Source organism: Zophobas morio, unplaced genomic scaffold (assembly GCF_036711695.1).
Source record: "Zophobas morio isolate AGI-343-1 ecotype UQ-CSIRO unplaced genomic scaffold, CSIRO_AGI_Zmor_V1 ptg000030l, whole genome shotgun sequence".
In the NCBI taxonomy this organism is placed as follows: domain Eukaryota; kingdom Metazoa; phylum Arthropoda; class Insecta; order Coleoptera; family Tenebrionidae; genus Zophobas; species Zophobas morio.
In genome coordinates, this window is record NW_026972135.1 from 12,730,072 (window position 1) to 12,754,531 (window position 24,460).

The 24,460-nt window shown below is 34.0% G+C and overlaps 1 protein-coding gene and 1 pseudogene across 1 annotated transcript; both read left to right on the forward strand.

Annotated features, from left to right (window-relative positions):
• Positions 1-3,683: 3,683 nt before the first annotated feature.
• Positions 3,684-19,338, forward strand: LOC135138590 (fatty acid synthase-like; annotated as a pseudogene).
• An 828-nt stretch (positions 19,339-20,166) lies between these two features.
• On the forward strand, positions 20,167-24,458 carry LOC135138674 (fatty acid synthase-like). The gene is made up of 3 exons (XM_064068650.1): positions 20,167-20,729; positions 23,396-23,599; positions 23,654-24,458. The coding sequence occupies exons 1-3, from the start codon at positions 20,242-20,244 to the stop codon at positions 24,456-24,458; spliced, it is 1,497 nt and encodes a 498-aa protein (XP_063924720.1). The 5' UTR covers positions 20,167-20,241.
• Positions 24,459-24,460: the final 2 nt, after the last annotated feature.

A 24,460-nucleotide genomic window follows, 5' to 3' on the forward strand; every position in this document is an offset into this window, starting at 1 on the left:
TGTATTGAGTCCAATAGGCCACTTGCCACTTCCATTTTTTTTTTGCGTTTCATGACTCCTATGTTTTGAGATTTGTGGGGCGTTGAATTATTGTCTTCTCGAAAGACTCGTGTTCGGATTTAAATAACTAATAGGCTTCGGATCTTAGGTTTTTTGCCTTTTTATATATACTTCAGGCATTGCAGTGAAATTTATATATTTATCCGAATTTAAAAAATTCTGTTTATTTAACGCCCATTTATTACTACCTAAAATGCCTAATTTGCCGTTAAAGACCTAAAGCGTTAATTAAACGACCTAATTGTAAATTTTAAAAGGCTTAAAATAGAATTCCACGACCAACGAAGCGGATGTGCTTGCACAATAGAGATTTTCCGTGAATTCATTGCTTTGGCTGGCAGATTGTTTAAAAATGGGTTGTAAACAACGCCCTTGAGTTTAATGGTACGGGTTGGTGTCACCAACTGACAACGCTGACCTGCATTTCATTTAGATTATAACCGGAAGGAGGTGAATCTCTAAAAAAGCATTTTATTTTAGAAGTTTATTGTTAGTGATATTGAGTGTCTTTGCGTGTTAGTGAGTGTGCTGGGGCCGGTTTTGATTTTTGTGCATACAGTAAAGAATGCTCAAAATGCCTAAGGTAAAATCATCCATGAAAGATAAAATCAAATTATGGTTAGGGAATAATTTGGACACTAATTTCCAATTTCCTTCTTCAACCAAAGACAATGAGTATTCTGCAAAGTATGTGGAAAATTTGTAAGTAAGTAAACACTTAAAATACTGAAGCTTGAATTATGTTCACATTTTTGTTTCCTAGTTTAAGTGCGAAAAAAAAATCACACTTTGAACAACACTGCAGTGGCGATGCACATAAAAAGAACGAGAATAAATCCAGTAAACAGACTTTATTAAGCATTCGTTCCGACAATGATTTTACGCAATTTTGCACCGATTTATGTAGGGTATTTACCAGGTGGTGCTTCGTACATGATCAAAACTGGATTTGAAAGTGTTTTATGAAAATATAACACCCTTAACATGTATGGCACATGGGTTACATTTAGTGTCTGAAACATTTCTTATATTGAATACTTTTAGGTTGTAATGTCATTTGAAGCCAGAGATGCACAAAGCATTAAAAAAGCTCAAGAATTCCTCAATAAAGCAAACGTTAAAAACGAACTCTTGTACATTAAAACTCACTTTAAAATTATTGCTGATACATTAGAACAATTAGAAACTGTAGGTTTAAAGTTAAACCAAAGTATGGAAATTATGGAAAAAGTATATACATCTTTAAAAAACACACCAGGAAAGGTGGGGGAAATGGCGTTCCAAAAATTATGTTCTCTATTAAAAAAGAATCCAAGATACGATTTTATATATATGTTCAATAAATAACGTAATTTGCGGTAATGGAAATGCTACTAACAAGACATACATAAATGAAAACGTAAATTGTTCAATATTTAATTTTGCACCCATCACTTCTTGTGATGTGGAACGCACGTTTTCAAAACTTAAAAGTGTTTTAAGCGATCAAAGGTGTAAATTTACAATCGAAAATTTAGAGAAATATATAGTTTGCTTTTGTAACTCATTTTAAATACCTGAATTAACATTTTAGTTTTTGTTAAATGCGACTTGCTTTAATTTGATCATCATTTTTTTGCAATAACTTGTAATTAGTGGAAGTAACTATATATCGTTTATACATTTATTTATTTTTTTTGTTACACAAAATATTTGTTTCTATAATGCTTTGTTTAATGTTTTTTTTTAATATATACCTATTTTTTTGATGTATGCTTTTTCGTTGAGCAAATATTTTTTCCTCCATGTTTTTAACCTAAACTAAGATTTTTATAACCTAATTCGTCAATTTTGGGACATAAAAATGTCTCCTTTTATTCATTTTTTAACGACCTAAAATCCGAACCCTAATAATTAACTCCCTTTCGATTTAACTCGGTGTCTTTTTCCAATTTTGTTCATCTTGGGTATGAAATACATGCCGCCTATATAGAGGTAGTCGATATACATACAGTCTAGGTGGTCTAAACAAGGGTTTATGGTCATTTCCTCACCGACTTAGATAATAAATATTTTATACATTGCAAGTATATAGAATTTTCAACACCCTAGAATTCACAAAAAGTGATCTACCGTTTCCGTCTGTCTGTCTGTCGTTTGTGTCGATATTTATTAGACAGACAATCTCCAAAACTACTGGGTCGATTGTTCTCAAATGTTGTACGTTTATTGAGAATACCATGTAGAAAGTAAAACGCTAACCGAAATGTTGCTAGTCACCTCCATCAACAATTTGATGACGTCATTTCAGAACGTTCTGTACTAAGCTAATTTAAATGTTAATTATTATTAGGTCATTGTGAATGTAGTTTTTTTCGAACGCTTGGAAAATAAAAATTAGTCACCTCGTGGCGCTTAAACCCATGCAGCTATAAAGTCACTAAATCTATTATTACTTTGAGAAAGTACGGCAAATTGCCTGTGCCCGGAGTTCGCCAGAGAGGTGCTAGACAAAGATAGCGGAAGACTAGTAATTTTATTTATGTAGGACGTGTCAAAGAAAGTTTGCTGTTTACAATTTGAGGTTGTACCAGAATTATCGAGTCAACGGACAGAAAAGAACACTATTTCATAAAACCAACTCCAGCCCTATACAATGTTAAAGCGGGCGGCAACCAATCGTGGAGGGCATGTTACCGGCATGAATTTTGACAGCCAAATGACAGTAACATTATCGCCATACTGGAAGCAAAAAATACCTGCGGTCAAAAACATGGAGCGTAAGAGGGACAAAGATATATTTCTATATCATAAAAGTTACTATTTGCCAAGCATTTTAAGATCAAGTCACATTAAGCAGCTACAAAGCAGTTGTTCGCACGCGCCCTAGGTATCGGTAATAAAATAGGTCAATGGTTATAAACAACACGCAGCGAATATTGCAGAAACATTTTTGTAAAGCAGTTGTAAATAAAACTAAATGCGGAGTGTAGGAGTATATGATTTTATAAAATATAAAAAATATTTATTGTTAAAAAATTTGAGGGAATGATCATGTTGTTGATGGGGATAATTAGAGAAATTTTGGTTAAGGTCATCTACGTGATATTAATAAAATAAATAAAAATGGATACAGACGACAGACAGACAGACAAGACAGGCAAGACAGACGGAAATGGGACACCACGTTTTTCGTATTCTCTCGATGGACTCGATTTCCTACTACTACTACTACTACTAATACTATTTTCTTAGTTTACGCTCGGAAAGCAAAAAGTGAATGTACATAATGTGCATAAAATTTAAACTTTTTTTTGTTTACACTAAAGTTTTCAATTTCTTTGAGACGTAGGAACGTCAACAGACAACTTTACCATTGTATTTAAATGATGCAGTGGCTAAAACAATATACTTGTATGTTTTTGTATTTATCCTTAAAGTAACGGGCGCGTATTTGGAAAAAATGTACATTGCATGAATATGGCAATGCAAATATTCAAATTAATTTTATTTCCGCTGCACAACCGATAAATATGTATGTGCACCCACCAAAAGAGTCCATCATTATTTCCTTCGCTGTTCTTCTATAGTTACTAGTGCAACAGTTGGCGATTATTATTCTTTCTTGTTCTTCAATAGTTTTCTTATAATTTTTGTTATTGTTAAATAGTTAACGTTGTTGCTTTAGTGATAGCTACTTTGTTCATGACAATGGGTTTAACTGAAGATGTAAAAAAAGAATTGATCAACCCTAATTATCAATATGGTCATTGGTTATCGTCTCCATTACCTGGTGAAGAAGTAGTTATAACAGGCATGTCCGGTCGTTTTCCGGAATCAGATAATATTTACGAGTTTCAAGATAATCTCTTCAGCAAAAAGGACATGGTTACTGAAAATGATAAAAGGTGGAAACTTGATCGTCACGACGTCCCAAAAAGAAGCGGCAATATTAATAATATTAACAAATTTGATGCTGGATATTTTGGAATACATCCTCGTCAAGCTGATAATATGGACCCAGGTTTGAGAATTTTAATGGAAACGGTTATTGAAGCTGTGATGGATGCTGGAGTAAATCCGTCAGAACTGAAAGGAAGCAGAACTGGTGTATTCATTAGTGTTGGCTGGACGGAGATGAAAAATACTACACTTGCCAGCATTAAGGAACCCCAGAAGTTTGCAATTACTGGGTGAGAAAATTTTAAAATTTAAATAATTTCGCTTAGAGGTAGTGGATTTATGCCTGCCATAATATTCTTTTCACTCTTTGGTGCTATTCCCAACACCTACCTTAGTTCTATCAATTTCTGTTGCAATGTAAACTAATTATTCAATCAAATCACTTATATTTCTGTATGACGACCAACACAAATAGAATTTCAGTTGAAATCGCTACTTTCTGATGTTGTAAAAAAATATACACTACTATGGCAAATTTTCACAGGAAATGCAAAAAAATTGGTCTAAAGAGTTTAGACAGTACTTCCCTCGCTATCGGAAACGTGACGACTGCATGCCTATGATGTTTTTTTTTCGCAGTGGATTTCAAAGAATTCGGTTTTGTAGTTCCTGAGTAAATCAATGAAATAAATTTACGCATTCATTAATTTTTTTGAGTCACCCTGTATATGCAAATCCAAAAAAATCATTGGAGTGATAAATCACAAGTACAGACTCATCATATTTTGTACAGTTTAGATAGGATTTATTCTGCAAAATATTGTGGTGACGTCATAAATTTTTTAGGGGTGACGACCAAATACATTTTGATCAAAAATTTACCATGCTTATGATAATTTTAAAACATCTTCAAGATTTCAAAGCAATCGGTTTTGTAGTTAAAAAAATCACCCTGTATATGCAAATCCAAAAAATATGAATGGAGTGATAGATCACAAGTACAGATTGATCATATTTTGTACATTTTAGATATGATTTATTCGGCAAACTTTCGAGCTGACGTCATCAAGTTTTTGGAGGGGATAAGCAAATATATTTTGACTAAACATTTATTATGCTCTTTATAACCTTAAAACATCTGCAAGATGTCAGAGCATTCCGTTTTGTAGTTCGTGATTAAATCAATAAAATATATTTATGCATTCATTAATTTTTTTGAGTCACTCTGTATATGCAAACCCAAAAAATATGAATGGATTGATAAATGACAAGTAAAGACTCATCATATTTTGTACATTTTAGATATGATTTATTCCACAAACTTTTGAGCTGACGTCATCACGTTTTTGGAGGGGATAAGCAAATATTTTTTGACTAAAGATTTATGATGCTCTTTATAGCCTTAAAACATCTGCAACATTTCAAAGCATTCGGTTTTGTAGTTTCTGAGTAAATCAGTAAAATAAATTTACGCATTCATTAATTTTTTTGAGTCACCCTGTATATGCAAATCCAAAAAATATGAATGGAGTGATAGATCACAAGTACAGACTCATCATATTTTGTACATTTTAGATATGATTTATTCCACAAACTTTTGAGCTGACGTAATCAAGTTTTTGGAGGGGATAAGCAAATATTTTTTGACCAAAGATTTATGATGCTCTTTATAGCCTTAAAATATCTGCAGCATTTCAAAGCATTCTGGTTAGCAGATTAAAAATTAAATTTCAAAATGTTGTTTTATAATTTTGATTTTTTTTCCAAAAATCTGGACGTTTCGGGTGAAAAGTCGATTCGGAGTTGTAAACTACATGTGTAGGACTATGTTATTTTATACAATTGAAAACCCATTTACTATGTACAATTTTGAAGTGACGTCATCGCATTAGTGGTGGGGATGATTAGACAAATTTTGGTTAGCGTTTTACCATCTACATGATATTCTTAATATAAGTACAAAATTTCACAACAATCGGTCGAGTACTTTCGGAGATTATCTGTCTGATAAAAATCCGGGACGGCAGACGGACAGACAGACGGACGGACAGACGGACAGACGGACAGACAGACGGAAATGGGAGACCTATTTCTTCGTCTTCTAGGGGTCATGAAAGATCGAGAAAACGTAAAAGTAGAGAGTCGGCCGACGGACTCGATTACAATACTTCCTTTGCTTACGCTCGGGAAGTAAAAATTGCAAATCCATATTACCTACAACTTTGCCATTTAACTTTTTATGATAGAACTTGTAGTTTTGCCGGAAATAGTGATAAACCGTTTTCTACCCTTAAAAGTTCACCCCCTTCCACTTCCCGACCTAAGATTGCCCATAAATCAATTTTCCTTTAATTTTTGTTATATTTTCATCCTTTTCGAATGGATATCATCCTGTTCTAATTTTTTTTCAATTTTATGATTTTCGAAGGCTTCGGCTCTGGCCTAATAATAACTTTATTTATCGGTGACTTCATCACAAAATTTCGACTTGCCACAATAAATTAACACACAATACATTAAACACATTAAACAAGACTATGTAAATAAATCATACATACGTTTTCAAATAGATACTAAATGAGTCGAGATTGTACAAACTTTTTTTTTAAGAATATTTTTAACAATATTTTTATACATCCAAATATCAACACCTCTTATCCTCAGGGGGTGTTGCGTCACCGTTTATTATAGTTTCTGCGCTTTGTCTCATCTGAAATAGTATTCCATCTTGATTTTGTGTTATTACTGGACGAGCCATCTGATTTTCATAGAATTTTCGTACTGTAGACGTGTTGGTTGAGAATGAACAGTCCTATGCAGCAGAATAGTAATTTTTATCACAAATGTATCTGTTTCAGTTACCTTAAATCGATGTACGCTCACCGTCTCAGCTATAACTTGAAATTAAAGGGACCGTCATTTACAGTTGAGAGCGCTTGCAGCAGTTCTGGGAATGCTTTTCACTCGGCATTTAAATCAATGAGAAATGGTGAATGCGAAAACGCAATAGTTGCTGCCTGTAATTTAACATTACATCCTACAACTACAATTCAATATTTTGAGTACAGTTATTTCACTAAGTAAATAGTTGTTGTTTTATAGTAGCTTATTTTTAGCCTAGGAGCCTTAGGTGATGACGGTGCTTGTAAAGTATTCGACCAGAATGCTAACGGCTACGTTAGAAGCGAAGCATGTGCATGTCTTTTTCTTCAAAAATCTAAGTGTGCGAAAAGAGTTTATGCAAAAATTATTCATGCAAAAGTGAGCTGTGACGGGTTTAAAAAGGAGGGAATTACATTTCCTTCCTCAGAAATGCAAGCAAAGCTTTTGACAGAGATATACCAAGAAAGTAATATTACTTTTTCAAATGTGAGTTACTTTGAAGCCCATGGCACTGGTACTAAAGCTGGTGATCCTAAAGAAGTGAAAGCTATTGACCGAGCTTTGGCAAATAAATGCGAAAGACAACTTCTCCTGGGTTCATTAAAATCAAATATGGGTCATGCAGAAGCTGCATCAGGAATTTGTTCAATTATCAAAGTACTGATTTCAATGGAAACCGGATTTATACCACCTAATATACATTTGAAAAGAATTAAAAAGGGACTGGAGGAAATTGAACAAAGCAGAATAAAAATTGTGACAGAAACTACTAAACTTCTAGACCATGAAGCTGTTGTAAGTCTTAACAACTTTGGTTTTGGAGGCAACATCTGTCACATTTTGTTACAAAGATTTAAAAAAGATAAAATCGAAGGTGGACTGCCGAAAGACGATGTCCCTAGATTAGTTTGTGTCAGCGGTCGAACCAATGAGGCAGTTTTAAAAATGTTAAACGATGTTTCTACCAAAAACCTAGACGAAGAATATATTAGTCTCCTTCATCAGTTGTATAAAGTGAATTTTCCAAATCATCGATATCGAGGATATGCAATCGTCTCAAAAGGTGGAGTTGTATCGATGTCGTCGAAATTATTACCTACTCAACGTCCAAGCTTTCACGTATTGTTTGGGCCATTTGCCAATAAATTTCGCACGATCGCCTATTATTTGAGGAAGTTTTCAATCTTCAAAGATGTCGAAGCAAGGTGAGTTCAGATTTTAATTCAGGACCAATAACTAAGATCTAGTTTTCTTTCTTGGTAAAAGAATTAATGAAATTTTGATGTTCAACAACGTGAAATCGTTTCAAGAGATTTTAAATAGTACCACAGAACCAATTGAAGACGTTTTAGGGTCAATATGTTTGCAACTAATCGTTGTAGATATTTTAAAAATGTTACAGTTGTCACCTACTGGTTTGTTCGGTGACTCTTTTGGGAAAATCGTTGTTGCTTACAATTACAATGTTATGGAACTGGAAGATGCAGTGTCAGCAGCGATCAAATTTAGCAAAAAGAGTATTCCAAATATAGTTGATTCCAAGCTCAAAGAGTTGATGGGTGATGGTTATGAAAATATTATTAATCGGTCTAAACCCACTTTAACGTTAAATATTTCTGACTTGCCTCACAATTGTGACAATAATTTGGTGGGAGAAAATGGTGATTTCAATTTGCTGGTTCTATTGGGAACGTAAATATTTATCGCTACTGCAAATTCAAGGCTGTAATATCGATTTCCAGATTATACACCGAAGGTAACCTTCCCCAAGTTGACAAACTTTACCCTACAGTAAAGTTCCCTGTTAGTAGAGGCACCTCCATGATTTCACCTTCTCTTCAATGGGACCACAAAAAATCTTGGTATACGTACAAATTTAGTGAATTCAAATCAATTAATACTGAGCAGTCTGAATATAGATATTCAGTTGTAAACGAGGAACAACAATTTCTAAAAGGTCACGTTGTTGATGGTAAGAAACTTGGACAAATCAAAAACATAGGTTAACAGTAAGGTAAATAATTTAGGACGCAACATTTTCCCTGCCACTGAATATCTAAATTTAGTTTGGCAAACATATGCACGGAGTCGAAAATTATTAGTCACCGAAATTCCTGTTTTATTAGAAAACTGTAAATTTGCCAGAGCTCTTACAGTGCCTAGGAGCGGTTACGTAAAACTGCTTATAACGATTCAAAAAGGAACAGGTAATTTCGAAATTCTTGAAAACAAATCTCTGTTGGTCAGTGGTCGTATCCAAACTCGTCCAAATGCAAACCAGCAACAAATTGACTTGCCACATTTGACTTCGTTCAGTGACGATCAATTAGAAAATTTGGAACAGGACGAAATTTATCGAGAACTTTGCCTAAGAGGTTACAGTTATAGGTAGGTTTGAACAAAGTAAGTTGTAGTTTATTTCAATTTCTTTCAGTGGTTTGTTCAAAGCCATAAAACGATGCAATGTAAAAGCTTCTATGGGTGTGATTAGGTGGGACGACAATTGGTGTACGTTCATGGATAATATGCTTCAAATGAAAATCCTTGGTACTGACACAAGATTGCTTTACGTTCCTGTTGGTATCAAGAAAATTATCATCGATCCTTTAAAACACATGGGTATTGCGAAAAGTCCGGATGAGGAAGAATGTCTTTTACCTGTTTATGTAAACGAGGACTGTAACATAATCAAGTAGTGAAATTATTGTTTAGTATTACATATAAATAGATAGTATAAATTTTAGATCTGGTGGAATTGAAATACATGGACTGCAAGTAAAATCCGTTTTCAAGAAAAAACTGTGGATCGAACCAGTTTTAGAAAAACATGTATTTGTCCCAAATAATTTATCACTAGATTTAGACGAAGTACTGACAATCAACACCCAGCTTATTTTAGAAAATACTTTAGAAGCTACGTTTAAAGCTGTGGAAATCATTAACAAATTTACGGATAAAAACGCTGAATATATAGTAGGCTTTGTAAATAAAGCCCTTGTAGATCTTCCATTAGTGACTCCTGATCTAACTATTTCGTCAAAAACCAGTGTAGATGAATCACTTGGCATCAAATTCGAAAGTGTTAGCTTAACGTCAGAAAGTAACATACTTTTGTACATTGGCAGCAAGATTCTCCAAAAATCTGACAATCTACAACAATTCTTAACACCTCCTAGCAAAAACGGATTTATTTTAACACGAGAAGATATCAACTTCAAGCTAGAAAAACATATCAATGAAATCGAAATTCTCACTGATTATGTAACTCCAAATGAAAGAATTATTTTATTTAGGAAAAAGGTGAAGATTGGGAAATCCAGGTTTATCGAAATATCTTCATATAATTTTGACTGGTTGCCCGAATTACAAAACTTTTTAAATCTAGGGAATAACATTATAGTTTATGCAACAAACCAAGTTTCTGAAGGAATTTTGGGTTTGATAAATTGCATCAGGCGGGAAACAAATAAAAACTTCGTTCAGTGTTTTTTCATGATGGATGAGGCTCCCGAATTTAATCCCCATCATTCATTTTATAGTAAACAAATCAGTAAAAAATTGGCTATAAACGTTTATAAGAATAAATCTTGGGGAACATATCGACATCTGCGTTTGGAACAACGCCCGAAAATTGTTTGTGACGATACCAATGCCTATTTCAAAACTAGAGGAGATATATCTAGTTTCGAATGGTCAGAGGGATCTTTAACTAAACAACTAGCACTGAAAAAAGAGCAACTCTTGATTTCGGTACGTTACTAGCGTGTATGTTATGTTAGAAAAAACTATTGTTTGTAGACATATTATTCGTCAATCAACTTCAAAGATATTATGGCATCTACCGGGCGCATAACTCCAGAAATTTTAGACCCTCATCGACTTGGCCAAGAATGTCTAATAGGATTTGAATTTTCCGGAATAGATTTAAGTGGCCGTAGATTAGCTGGAATGATCAATGCTCAAGGCATTTCGTCTTACGTTACTTGTGATTCTTCCTTGGCCTGGAGAATTCCAGATTCGTGGTCACTTGAAGATGCAGCAACGGTTCCTGTTGTGTATTCCACTGTTATTTACGCTCTTTTAATGGTATGATTTTATAAAAAATTCGTCTTTCCAACGATTTTCTTTAAGGTTGGAAATATGAAACCAGGTTCAACAATTCTCATTCATTCCGCTACTGGCGGTATTGGACTAGCTGCTTTGAATCTTTGTCTTCACTATGAATGCGACATTTACGTAACCGTCGGCACTCAGGAAAAAAGAGAGTATTTAAGGAAAAATTATCCACAAATTCCGGACAGCCATATGGGACATTCACGAGACACCTCATTTGAACACATGATCAAAAGAGAAACCAAGAGTCGAGGAGTTGACTTCATTTTAAACTCGTTAAGCGAGGATAAGTTGCATGCTTCCATTAGGTGTCTAGTACGAGGTGGACAACTTATGGAAATTGGCAAATATGACTTAGCTAATGACAATTCTTTCAATTCTTTGTTTATGGAAAGAGAAGCCATCTATCATGGTATATTTTTAGATGATGTTTTTAGGAATGTTAAGGAAATGAAGTCTAAAGTGGTAAAATACTTGAGAGAGGGAATAAAATCAGGTTTCGTAAAACCACTGCCTAGAATTGTGTTCAACGCGGACGAGATAGAGAAATCGTACAAACATATGTTGGCAGGCAAACACATTGGCAAAATCCTAATCAAGTTGCGAAATGAAAACAAAGATAAAAATATTCGTACTTGCAATATAAATAAATTAGAAATTATGTCAAATCCAAGGTAAATTATTAGTGAGAACATCATTCACTTCCGAATATTGTAATAAACAAAAATTTTAAATAAGTACATTAAAATTTCCTACCGTTATACGAGTATATACCGTGTACCAATTATTTTAAAACATAAACACAGTCTATTAAATAGACTGATTACTGGTATTATTTTTTTTAAGATTCCAATGTGGCAGCCATTACACTTATATCGTTATTGGAGGTCTTGGAGGATTTGGTTTAGAATTAAGCGATTGGTTGGTTCTGAGAGGTGCCAGAAAACTGGTACTGACTTCCAGATCGGGAATTCGAAATGGTTACCACCTACAAAGAATTAAGTAAAATACTTTCTCTTTTCGCAGTAAAGGTTTTATCTAACAATTTTAGTACTTGGATATCGTATGGTATTGAAGTCAAGGTCTCTACAGACGATGTGACAACCGAGGCAGGATGTGAAAATTTAATTAAAGAAGCAAGTGCACTGGGATTTGTTGATGGCATATTTAACTTAGCGGTTGTACTTAAAATCGCACTATTTGAAAATCAAAGCGAAGAAAATTTTCACGCCGCGCTAGAGCCGAAAGCTTACGCTACACTACACTTGGATCGAGTAAGCAGGAAATTATGTCCACAGCTAAGGTACTTCGTTGTATTTTCTTCTTTATCTTGTGGTCGTGCAGTGGCGGCTGGTGACCTTTTGAAATGGGGGGACACAATTTGATTGATGAGTTAAATATGAAGAAATAAAACAGGTTGTCATTACCAATTAATAGACGAAATTGTGTGACGCAAATAAATACAAAAATACATTCAATAAAAATAAAAAAGGATTTCTCCACATACCTTTTTGCCTTCGGTGTTCATGGCATCTAAAAGTTCATTTTGGACAGTTTTAGGCGTTCCTTTAAAAACCGTTGCTTCTTTCAAATGATCTGATAAAGTCGAATTCAGCCATAAAATCAATCAGACCTCGAAATATATCTGGATTTTGTGATTCCCTACTTTCGTGATGTCCACGTAAAGCAAATTCAAACACTCCACAAAATTTTATGCACATTATCAATCGGCGTAATATATGGCGATTTTTGTCGACCCTTGCGTTATGTGCCCGAATATTATTAATATAAGCGGTGTGCAGTTGTTTCCGAATGTCTGTATTACCGAGAAGATTATCCAAGAATATTTATCATACGTGTTCGCGCAGAAGGAAAATTAAAACCCGCAGTAGTAACTCAATCCTCCAGAGCACGATGGCAATGGGCTCACAAGCCAGTTGTATCAGGCGCATATCAAGCGGCCACGACGTGTACTTTCCATTGCACCGGTGTAAACAAAACATCTAAATCGGTCACGATTCGGTCCATTCGGTCTCTGTGCTCGGCTTTTATCAGCATTTCATCAGAAATAACATATCATATATCCAAGGCACATCTTTAGATGCAAGTGGAAGTAAGTTTTGATACATTTTATACAAGTGGAGCGAGATAAAAAAATTAGTTTTGATAATTATGACACAAATTTCCGGATAATTTTTTAAATATTGAAAATTACTATTTTGCTATGTCCAGTGTGTTTGTAGACGTTGTAATTTTGGGGGGGCACGTGCTCTTGTGCCCCCCGGCACCAGCCGCCCCTGTGGTCGTGGTCATGTAGGTCAAAGCAACTATGGTATGGCAAACTCTGTTATGGAAAGAATATGCGAAAATCGAAAGCGTGATGGATTACCAGCCGTAGCTATCCAATGGGGTGCAATCGGTGAAGTAGTTAACATAATTGTTTTTATTTTTTAAAATTGCAAGGACTTTAAAGGTTGGTTTGTTAGCGAGAATGTATGAAGTAAATGAAGAGTTAGTGATTGGTGGTACTCTCCAACAAAAAATTGCAAGTTGTCTTGAGGTATTAGATGTGCTGATAAAGCATGAATATCCCGTCGTTTCTTGTATGGTGGTAGCTGAAAAATATCACAAAAGTGACAATCTTACTGCAGTCGCAGCTGTTGCTCATGTTATTGGCATAAAAAACATGAAAACTATAAGTCAGTATACGACATTTCCAGAACTCGGTATGGACTCGATGATGAATACAGAAATTGTTCAACTTCTAGAGAAAGATTTTGAAATTTACGTAACATCTAAAGATGTGAAAAGTTTAACATTTGCAAGGCAGTTATTTTCTTATTAGGAAAATGTTCTTATTTATTTTTGAATTATTTTAGACTGACTGAAATGGAGGCAGAGAATAAATCTGGGGAAATTACTTGCAACAAAACGCAAGGAAATACAAATTTTCTCATTGAGCATATTCGCAACATCGTAAATAGTCAACTTGCTGCTGTTAGATTGAACAGTCAAGTCGGATTATCTGAAGAAGCTCCAACCGTTTTCGTGCTACCAGGAGTTGAAGGCCTCTTAAAACCACTAGAATATTTGATAAATTCGCTAAACGCACATGTAATTGGAGTACAATACAATTATAAAAATCCAGAAAAAAGCATTGAAGAAATTGCGAAGAATGCGTTGCCGGTTTGTTAAAATTGATATATTTTAATGCTACTCTATTCTATACGTCTTTAGCACATCGAGATTTATTTATCCAGAAGAATTCCCTTTTTCTTCATTGGATATTCATTTGGAACTCTGGTCGCTTTAGAAATTATTAGTTTGTTAGAAGAAAAGGGATATATTGGTACCCTAATTTAATCGACGGCTCACCAACATATATAAATTCTTTTGTAAAAAAATTGTTTACTCATGAAAAATCAGATTTCCATCCTGCATTTTTGAGAAAAATCTCTTTTATGATTCCTTTGGATCTACTTTCGCAACATGAGGTAGCTATTAATCGATTTATTTACATTTGTACGTCTATAATTTGGATTAATTTATTTAGGAAACGTTGCTAAATTCCAAAGATTTAGAACAAGGAATCGATTTACTTCTAGCTTTGATACCTTCGCAAATAAGTGACAAGCTTAAACTAGAAAAACAGGCAGCTATCACCATGTATCAGCGTTTGAATGCTATATTTAATTATACATTTAAAAACAAGAAAATTAAATCTTCAGTACATTTGTTCAAAGCAAAATTTGCCATGGTTGATGACAGACCTGACTATCAATTATCAGAAATCAGCGAGAATTTAGCGCAAGTAACTACAATAGTTGGTGACCACGTAACAATTTTAAACAACCGAGATCTTGTAGAAACTGTTAATGAGGTTGTAAGGCCACAGTGATCATACAGCTTCCAATATACTAAATATTTTCAGTCTCAGTTTTTTGTTTCGACCTACCTTTAAATTAATTCTTAGATAAGCCGCAGTCTGTACAGTTAATTTTAACCTATCTTTTTTTGCAAGCAAATGACCCGCTTTAGAACCGGGATAATTTTAATCGTTAATAGCTCTTTAACGAATAAGTTTTTTAATAAAGGCGATTAATATTCGAGATATTTTAACGCGCGTGGAACGAGCGCGTTAATGTTCGAGATTACTAATCGCCAATTAACAGGCGAGTTAGTTACAATACTTTTCCGGTGATCGTAATTTTAAAAAAATTACTTAAAATAAAAAATATGAGTTATGCAACCAAACATACAAATAAAACTTTTATGACTAAAACATTAGTTGGATATGTCCAAATCATGACGGATGCATAAAGTGGATCGAAGCATAAAATACTTTGGCCATAAGCGTGCTATTGAGCCTTTTTGGGAAATTTCGGAGAAGGATGTCGAAATTATTAATCGCCTATTAACATTCGAGTTGATTACAATATTTTTTCATCGAGCACGAAGTTTAAAAATAGAAACAAAAATCTTTCTGAAATTTCAATTTACAAAATTCTAACTACTTTGCTATAGTCACCGCGGCAAATAATTGAGAGTGTAATAAACAACAATTCGCCATTGTGTCAAAACTGCAGTAAAATCGTGAATTTTGGTAATTCTGTAATTATGCAGTCGGAAAACGCGGAAAAACTACCAACGGCAGTTCTGGAAAGTGCGAAAAGTGCCTGTGCAAGTTTGTTGCCAGCAAAAAGCCGATGGCTGTACGAAAAAACCTATAATGAGTTTTATATTTGGTGTGCAGAACAAAATATCACAAATTATACAGAACCTGTGGTGGCTTAACAGCAAGTCTATGGCCAAATTTCTCAATGTTAAAAGCAATTCTCAGTGTTCAACAGGATATTGACATTGGAAAATTTAACAAGTTAATTACTAATTAGGTATGTTCATCAAGAGGCAAACTGAAGGATATGTGCCTAAAAAATCAAAGGTCTTAGAAAAAGAACAGATCCAACGATTTATTTCTGATGCGCCCAACAATTTGTTTTTAATGACCAAGGTAAGCCAATGACGAAATTTAAACTTGTAACAACGTTTCACGTTAGAAGTTGCACTAATATTTGGTATAGCCGGAGCTTTAAGAAAACATGAACTTTTACAATTAGAAATCAGTGATGTTGAGGACCTACAATCAAAATTTTTAGTGACGATTGCAGCATCAAAAACAAATACGAAAGAAAAACGAACATTTGTGATTGTGGATAATAAGGAAAATACTTATTTAAAACTAATTAGACAATACATATCTCTGAGACCAAATACACGATTTTTTACTTATTACAGAAACAATAAATGCACTATACAGCCAGTTGGCATTAACACATTTTCCAAATTACCCTCCCGAGTTGCAAAATTTCTAAAATTGGAACAGCCCCATTTATACACTGGTCATTGTTTGCGTAGATCATCTGCTTGAATCTTGTCTGATTCAGGTGCAGATTTTGCTGCAATTAAACGACTCGGTGGATGGAAATCGACAAAAGTTGCGGAGACATATATTGAAAATTCAATTGGAAATAAAGTAAATATTGCTAAAAACTTGTTAACTGACACAAATATTCCATCAACCGTTAGTACTGAAAACAAGGCTGAAATAGACAGAACCTCACATAATTCAGAAAATGTACAGAATGACATAAACCTTCATATAAATCCTGAAGTTCATAATAATCACAATTTAGGGGAAAGTCCCCCTTATTGGACCAGTGCCTGAATTGAACCACCCTATTTTTTTAAAATCTAGAATAATTGCCGACATCTAGTGCATATTATTCGAAAGTATTTGGCGCCAAAGCAGTGTTGTGCAAAATTCCATTCTGTAGCGGTAAGTGTCTGCTTGTTAAATTGCAAAGAAGTTTTGCTACCATTGTGATACAACTTTTCGCATGTTTTTGTAAGGATATGCGTAATAAAATTAAGAACCTAACCTAGAAATAAATATGTTTTACTTCGTTATAGCGTTTTAACACAAGAAAATAGTAAATTTTGTACCAGCGCGTAAATTGGACCACCTTAGATTCTCCTTATTTGGACCGGTCTAATTGAAGGAACTCCCGATTTGACCAATCACGTCACAGTATCTAGGCGCGTAATTTTAGAACTTCGTATTACAATGCCCAATAATAAATTTTCTTGTTATAATCTATTAACTATGATTTTATACTAGATGGATGCGGAAAAACAAGCAAAAAAGAAGTATTATAAATGGAGCGAAGAGAACATGGATAACGCACTAACTGCTTTTCGTAAAAATCAACTAGGGTTGAACGAATGTTGTCGGCAATTTAATGTGCCAAAAGCCACATTTAAAAGACGTTTGTCAGATAGTAACAAACACATTAAGGGCAGTACGAAACGCGCCGGGGTGATTACAACGTTGCCTGCCGAATTAGAAGCTGATTTATTGGAACACGTCCTTAGGTTAGAAGCTTGCTTTTTTGGAATCACCAGACGAGATGTGATGAACCTTGCATATCAATTGGTGGAGAAAAACAAAATATACCACAGATTTAACAATACTCTACAACGTGCTGGAAAAAATGGTATTACAATTTCATTAGAAGACATCCCGAACTATCACTTCGATTACCAGAAAAAACATCCATGGCTCGGGCGAAGGGTTTCAACAGGGAAAATGTTACAGACTTTTTTAGCATATATGAACGTATTTTTTTTCACATTTTAAATAAAATTATGTTCATTTTATGCATTTTTACCAAGAAGGTCCAATTTAAGAACTGGTGGTCCAATTCAAGAATATAGTGGTCCAATTTAGGAACCCAGTCTCCTATTTTGGACCACTTGCAGACCTTCAAAAATTATTTTTTTAACCAATTTGGATGTTTCAAAAAATTCTAAAAAAATTACCAAACATTGAAAACATGTCAAAGTTAATGGCTCAACACTAGATAAGTTAATATCGTATTACATTTTGGTTTTAATTGAAAAAATGTCCGACTAGGTCCGAATGAGGGGACTTTCCCCTACATAAATGAAAACGTAGATTGTTCAGTATTTAATTTAGAGAAATATATAGTTTGCTTTTGTAACTCATTTTAAATACCTGAATTAACATTTTAGTTTTTGTTAAATGCGACTTGCTTTAATTTGATCATCATTTTTTTGCAATAACTTGTAATTAGTGGAAGTAACTATATATCGTTTATTTATTTATTTATTTATTTTTTTTGTTACACAAAATATTTGTTTCTATAATGCTTTGTTTAATGTTTTTTTTTTAATATATATACCTATTTTTTTGATGTATGCTTTTTCGTTGAGCAAATATTTTGTCCTCCAGGTTTTTAACCTAAACTCAGATTTTTATAACCTAATTCGTCAATTTTGGGACCTAAAAATGTCTCCTTTTATTCATTTTTTAACGACCTAAAATCCGAACCCTAATAATTAACTCCCTTTCGATTTAACTCGGTGTCTTTTTCCAATTTTGTTCATCTTGGCTATGAAATACATGCCGCCTATATAGAGGTAGTCGATATACATACAGTCTAGGTGGTCTAAACAAGGGTTTATGGTCATTTCCTCACCGACTTAGATAATAAATATTTTATACAATGCAAGTATATAGAATTTTCAACACCCTAGAATTCACAAAAAGTGATCTACCGTTTCCGTCTGTCTGTCTGTCGTTTGTGTCGATATTTATTAGACAGACAATCTCCAAAACTACTGGATCGATTGTTGTCGAATTTTGTACGCGTATTAAGAATACCATGTAGAAGGTAAAACGCTAACCAAAATGTTGCTAGTCACCTCCACAAACAATTTGATGACGTCATTTCAAAACGTTCTGTATTAAGCTAATTTAAATGTTAATTATTATTAGGTCATTGTGAATGTAGTTTTTTTCGAACGCTTGGAAAATAAAAATTAGTCACCTCGTGGCGCTTCAACCCAAGCAGCTATAAAGTCACTAGATCTATTATTACTTTGAGAAAGTACGGCAAATTGCCTGTGCCCGGAGTTCGCCAGAGAAGTGCTAGACAAAGATAGCGGAAGACTAGTAATTTTATTTATGTAGGACCTGTTAAAGAAAGTTTGCTGTTTACGATTTGAGGTTGTACCAGAATTATCGAGTCAACGGACCGAAAAGAACACTATTTCATAAAACCAACTCCAGCCCTATACAATGCGAAAGCGGCAACCAATCGTGGAGGACATGTTACCGGTATGAATTTTGACAGCCAAATGACAGTAACATTATCGCCATACTGGAAGCAAAAAATACCAGCTGTCAAAAACAAGAAACGTAATGGGACAAATATATATTTCTATTTCATAAAAGTTACTATTTGCCACGCATTTTAAGATCGAGTCACATTAAGCAGCTACAACGCAGTTGTTCGCACGCGCGCGAGGTATCGGTAATAAAATAGGTCAATGGTTATAAACAACACGCAGCGAATATTGCAGAAACATTTTTGTAAAGCAGTTGTAAATAAAACTAAATGGGGAGTGTAGGAGTATATGATTTTATAAAATAAAAAAAATATTTATTGTTAAAAAATTTGAGGGAATGATCATGTTGTTGATGGGGATGATTAGAGAAATTTTGGTTAAGGTCATCTACGTGATATTCCTAACGCACATACAAAACGTGACAACAATCGGTCGGATAGTTTCGGAGATTACGTCTCTAACAAAAATGGATACAGACGACAGACAGACAGACAAGACAGGCAAGACTGACGGAAATGGGACACCACGTTTTTCGTATTCTAGACTTCTAGAGCTCATGCCACGTCTAGAAAATATGAACGTAGTAATTCTCTCGATGGACTCGATTTCCTACTACTACTATTACTAATATTTTCTTAGTTTACGCTCGGGAAGCAAAAAGTGAATGAACATAATGTGCATAAATTTAAACTTTTTTTTGTTTACACTAAAGATTTCAACTTCTTTGAGACGTAGGAAGGTCAACAGACAACTTTACCATTGTATTTAAATGATGCAGTGGCTAAAACAATATACTTCTATGTTTTTGCATTTATTATTAAAGTAACGGGCGCATATTTGGAAAAAATGTACCTACATTGCATGAATATGGCAATGCAAATATTCAAATTAATTTTATTTCCGCTGCACAACCGATAAATATGTATGTGCACCCACCAAAAGAGTCCATCATTATTTCCTTCGCTGTTCTTCTATAGTTACTAGTGCAACAGTTGACGATTATTATTCTTTCTTGTTCTTCAATAGTTTTCTTATAATTTTTGTTATTGTTAAATAGTTAACATTGTTGCTTTAGTGATAGCTACTTTGTTCATGACAATGGGTTTAACTGAAGATGTAAAAAAAGAATTGATCAACCCTAATTATCAATATGGTCACTGGTTATCGTCTCCATTACCTGGCGAAGAAGTAGTTATAACAGGCATGTCCGGTCGTTTTCCGGAATCAGATAATATTTACGAGTTTCAAGATAATCTCTTCAGCAAAAAGGACATGGTTACTGAAAATGATAAAAGGTGGAAACTTGATCGTCACGACGTCCCAAAAAGAAGCGGCAATATTAATAATATTAACAAATTTGATGCTGGATATTTTGGAATACATCCTCGTCAAGCTGATAATATGGACCCAGGTTTGAGAATTTTAATGGAAACGGTTATTGAAGCTGTGATGGATGCTGGAGTAAATCCGTTAGAACTGAAAGGAAGCAGAACTGGTGTATTCATTAGTGTTGGCTGGACAGAGATGAAAAATACTACACTTGCCAGCATTAAGGAACCCCAGAAGTTTGCAATTACTGGGTGAGAAAATTTTAAAATTTAAATAATTTCGCTTAGAGGTAGTGGATTTATGCCTGCCATAATATTCTTTTCACTCTTTGGTGCTATTCCCAACACCTACCTTAGTTCTATCAATTTCTGTTGCAATGTAAACCAATTATTCAATCAAATCATTTATATTTCTGCATGACGACCAACACAAATAGAATTTCAGTTGAAATCGTTACTTTCTGATGTTGTAAAAAAATATACACTACTATGGCAAATTTTCACAGGAAATGCAAAAAAATTGGTCTAAAGAGTTTAGACAGTACTTCCCTCGCTATCGGAAACGTGACGACTGCATGCCTATTATGTTTTTTTTTCGCAGTGGATTTCAAAGAATTCGGTTTTGTAGTTCCTGAGTAAATCAATAAAATAAATTTACGCATTCATTAATTTTTTTGAGTCACCCTGTATATGCAAATCCAAAAAAAATCATTGGAGTGATAAATCACAAGTACAGACTCATCATTTTTTGCACAGTTTAGATAGGATTTTATTCAGCAAAATATTGTGGTGACGTCATAAATTTTTTAGGGGTGACGATCAAAAATTTACCATGCTTATGATAATTTTAAAACATCTTCAAGATTTCAAAGCATTCGGTTTTGTAGTTAAAAAAATCACCCTGTATATGCAAATCCAAAAAATATGAATGGAGCGATAGATCACAAGTACAGACTGATCATATTTTGTACATTTTAGATATGATTTATTCGGCAAACTTTCGAGCTGACGTCATCAAGTTTTTGGAGGGGAGAAGCAAATATATTTTGACTAAACATTTATTATGCTCTTTATAACCTTAAAACATCTGCAAAATTTCGGAGCATTCGGTTTTGTAGTTCCTGATTAAATCAATAAAATATATTTACGCATTCATTAATTTTTTTGAGTCATTCTGTATATGCAAATCCAAAAAATGTGAATGGAGTGATAAATTACAAGTACAGACTCATCAAATTTTTACAGTTTAGATAGGATTTATTCGGCAAGCTTTCGAGCTGACGTCATCAATTTTTTGGAGGGGATAAGCAAATATATTTTGACTAAACATTTATTATGCTTTTTATAAACTTAAAACATCTGGAAGATTTCAAAGCATTCGGTTTTGTAGTTCCTGAGTAAATCAGTAAAATAAATTTACGCATTCATTAATTTTTTTGAGTCACCCTGTATATGCAAATCCAAAAAATATTAATGGAGTGATAGATCACAAGTACAGACTCATCATATTTTGTACATTTTATATATGATTTATTCCGCAAACTTTTGAGCTGACGTCATCAAGTTTTTGGAGGGGATAAGCAAATATTTTTTGACTATAGATTTATGATGCTCTTTATAGCCTTAAAACACCTGCAACATTTAGCAGATTCAAAATTAGATTTCAAAATGTTGTTTTATAATTTTGATTTTTTTTCCAAAAATCTGGACGTTTCGGGTGAAAAGTCAATTCGGAGTTGTAAACTACATGTGTAGGACTATGTTATTTTATACAATTTAAAACCCATTTACTATGTACAATTTGAAGTGACGTCATCGCATTAGTGGTGGGGATGATTAGACAAATTTTGGTTAGCGTTTTACCATCTACATGATATTCGCAATATAAGTACAAAATTTCACAACAATCGGTCCAGTACTTTCGGAAATTATCTGTCTAATATAAATCCGGGACGGCAGACAGACGGGCGGACGGACAGACGGACAGACGGACACACGGACAGACGGACAGACGGACAGACAGACGGAAACGGGAGATCTATTTCTTCGTCTTCTAGGGGTCATGAAAGATCGAGAAAACGTAAAAGTAGAGAGTCGGCCGACGGACTCGATTACAATACTTCCTTTGCTTACGCTCGGGAAGTAAAAACGAAAATTTTTGTTAATCATCATGTAAAATTTTGAGCTATTTATTAAAATTTACTCTTTAATTACTCGAAAAAAGTAAGATTGCGTATTTCATTGATAAATTAAAAAATTGCAAATTCATATTACCTACAACTTTGCCATTTAACTTTTTATGATAGAACTTGTAGTTTTGCCGGAAATAGTGATAAACCGTTTTCTACCCTTAAAAGTTCACCCCCTTCCACTTCCCGACCTAAGATTGCCCATAAATCAATTTTCCTTTAATTTTTGTTATATTTTCATCCTTCTCCAATGGATATCAACCTCTTCTAATTTTTTTTCAATTTTACGATTTTCGAAGGCTTCGGCCCTGGCCTAATAATAACTTTATTTATCGGTGATTTCATCACAAAATTTCGACATGCCACAATAAATTAACACACAATACATTAAACATATTAAACAAGACTATGTAAATAAATCATACATACGTTTTCAAATAGATACTAAATGAGTCGAGATTGTACAAACTTTTTTTTTAAGAATATTTTTAACAATACTTTTATACACCCAAATATCAACACCTCTTATCCTCAGGGGGTGTTGCGTCACCGTTTATTATAGTTTCTGCCCTTTGTCTCATCTGAAATAGTATTCCATCTTGATTTTGTGTTATTACTGGACGAGCTATCTGATTTTCATAGAATTTTCGTACTGTAGACGTGTTGGTTGAGAATGAACAGTCCTATGCAGCAGAATAGTAATTTTTATCACAAATGTATCTGTTTCAGTTACCTTAAATCGATGTACGCTCACCGTCTCAGCTATAACTTGAAATTAAAGGGACCGTCATTTACAGTTGAGAGCGCTTGCAGCAGTTCTGGGAATGCTTTTCACACGGCATTTAAATCAATGAGAAATGGTGAATGCGAAAACGCAATAGTTGCTGCCTGTAATTTAACATTACATCCTACAACTACAATTCAATATTTCGAGTACAGTTATTTCACTAAGTAAATAGTTGTTGTTTTATAGTAGCTTATTTTTAGCCTAGGAGCCTTAGGTAATGACGGTGCTTGTAAAGTATTCGACCAGAATGCTAACGGCTACGTTAGAAGCGAAGCTTGTGCATGTCTTTTTCTTCAAAAATCTAAGTGTGCGAAAAGAGTTTATGCAAAAATTATTCATGCAAAAGTGAGCTGTGACGGGTTTAAAAAGGAGGGAATTACATTTCCTTCCTCAGAAATGCAAGCAAAGCTTTTGACAGAGATATATCAAGAAAGTAATATTACTTTTTCAAATGTGAGTTACTTTGAAGCCCATGGCACTGGTACTAAAGCTGATGATCCTGAAGAAGTGAAAGCTATTGACCGAGCTTTGGCAAATAAATGCGAAAGACAACTTCTCCTGGGTTCATTAAAATCAAATATGGGTCATGCAGAAGCTGCATCAGGAATTTGTTCAATTATCAAAGTACTGATTTCAATGGAAACCGGATTTATACCACCTAATATACATTTGAAAAGAATTAAAAAGGGAGTGGAGGGAATTGAACAAAACAGAATAAAAATTGTGACAGAAACTACTAAACTTCTAGACCATGAAGCTGTTATAAGTCTTAACAACTTTGGTTTTGGAGGCAACATCTGTCACATTTTATTACAAAGATTTAAAAAAGGTAAAATCGAAGGTGGACTGCCGAAAGACGATGTCCCTAGATTAGTTTGTGTCAGCGGTCGAACCAATGAGGCAGTTTTAAAAATGTTAAACGATGTTTCATCCAAAAACCTAGACGAAGAATATATTAGTCTCCTTCATCAGTTGTATAAAGTGAATTTTCCAAATCATCGATAACG

Excerpts from the sequence above, each read along its gene's own strand:
- LOC135138674 (XM_064068650.1), top strand. The coding sequence starts at position 20,242 with ATGACAATGGGTTTAACTGAAGATGTAAAAAAAGAATTGATCAACCCT. Across the intron at positions 20,730-23,395 it reads CAGAAGTTTGCAATTACTGG|TTACCTTAAATCGATGTACG; the intron begins GTGAGAAAATTT and ends TATCTGTTTCAG. Across the intron at positions 23,600-23,653 it reads ACTACAATTCAATATTTCGA|CCTAGGAGCCTTAGGTAATG; the intron begins GTACAGTTATTT and ends GCTTATTTTTAG.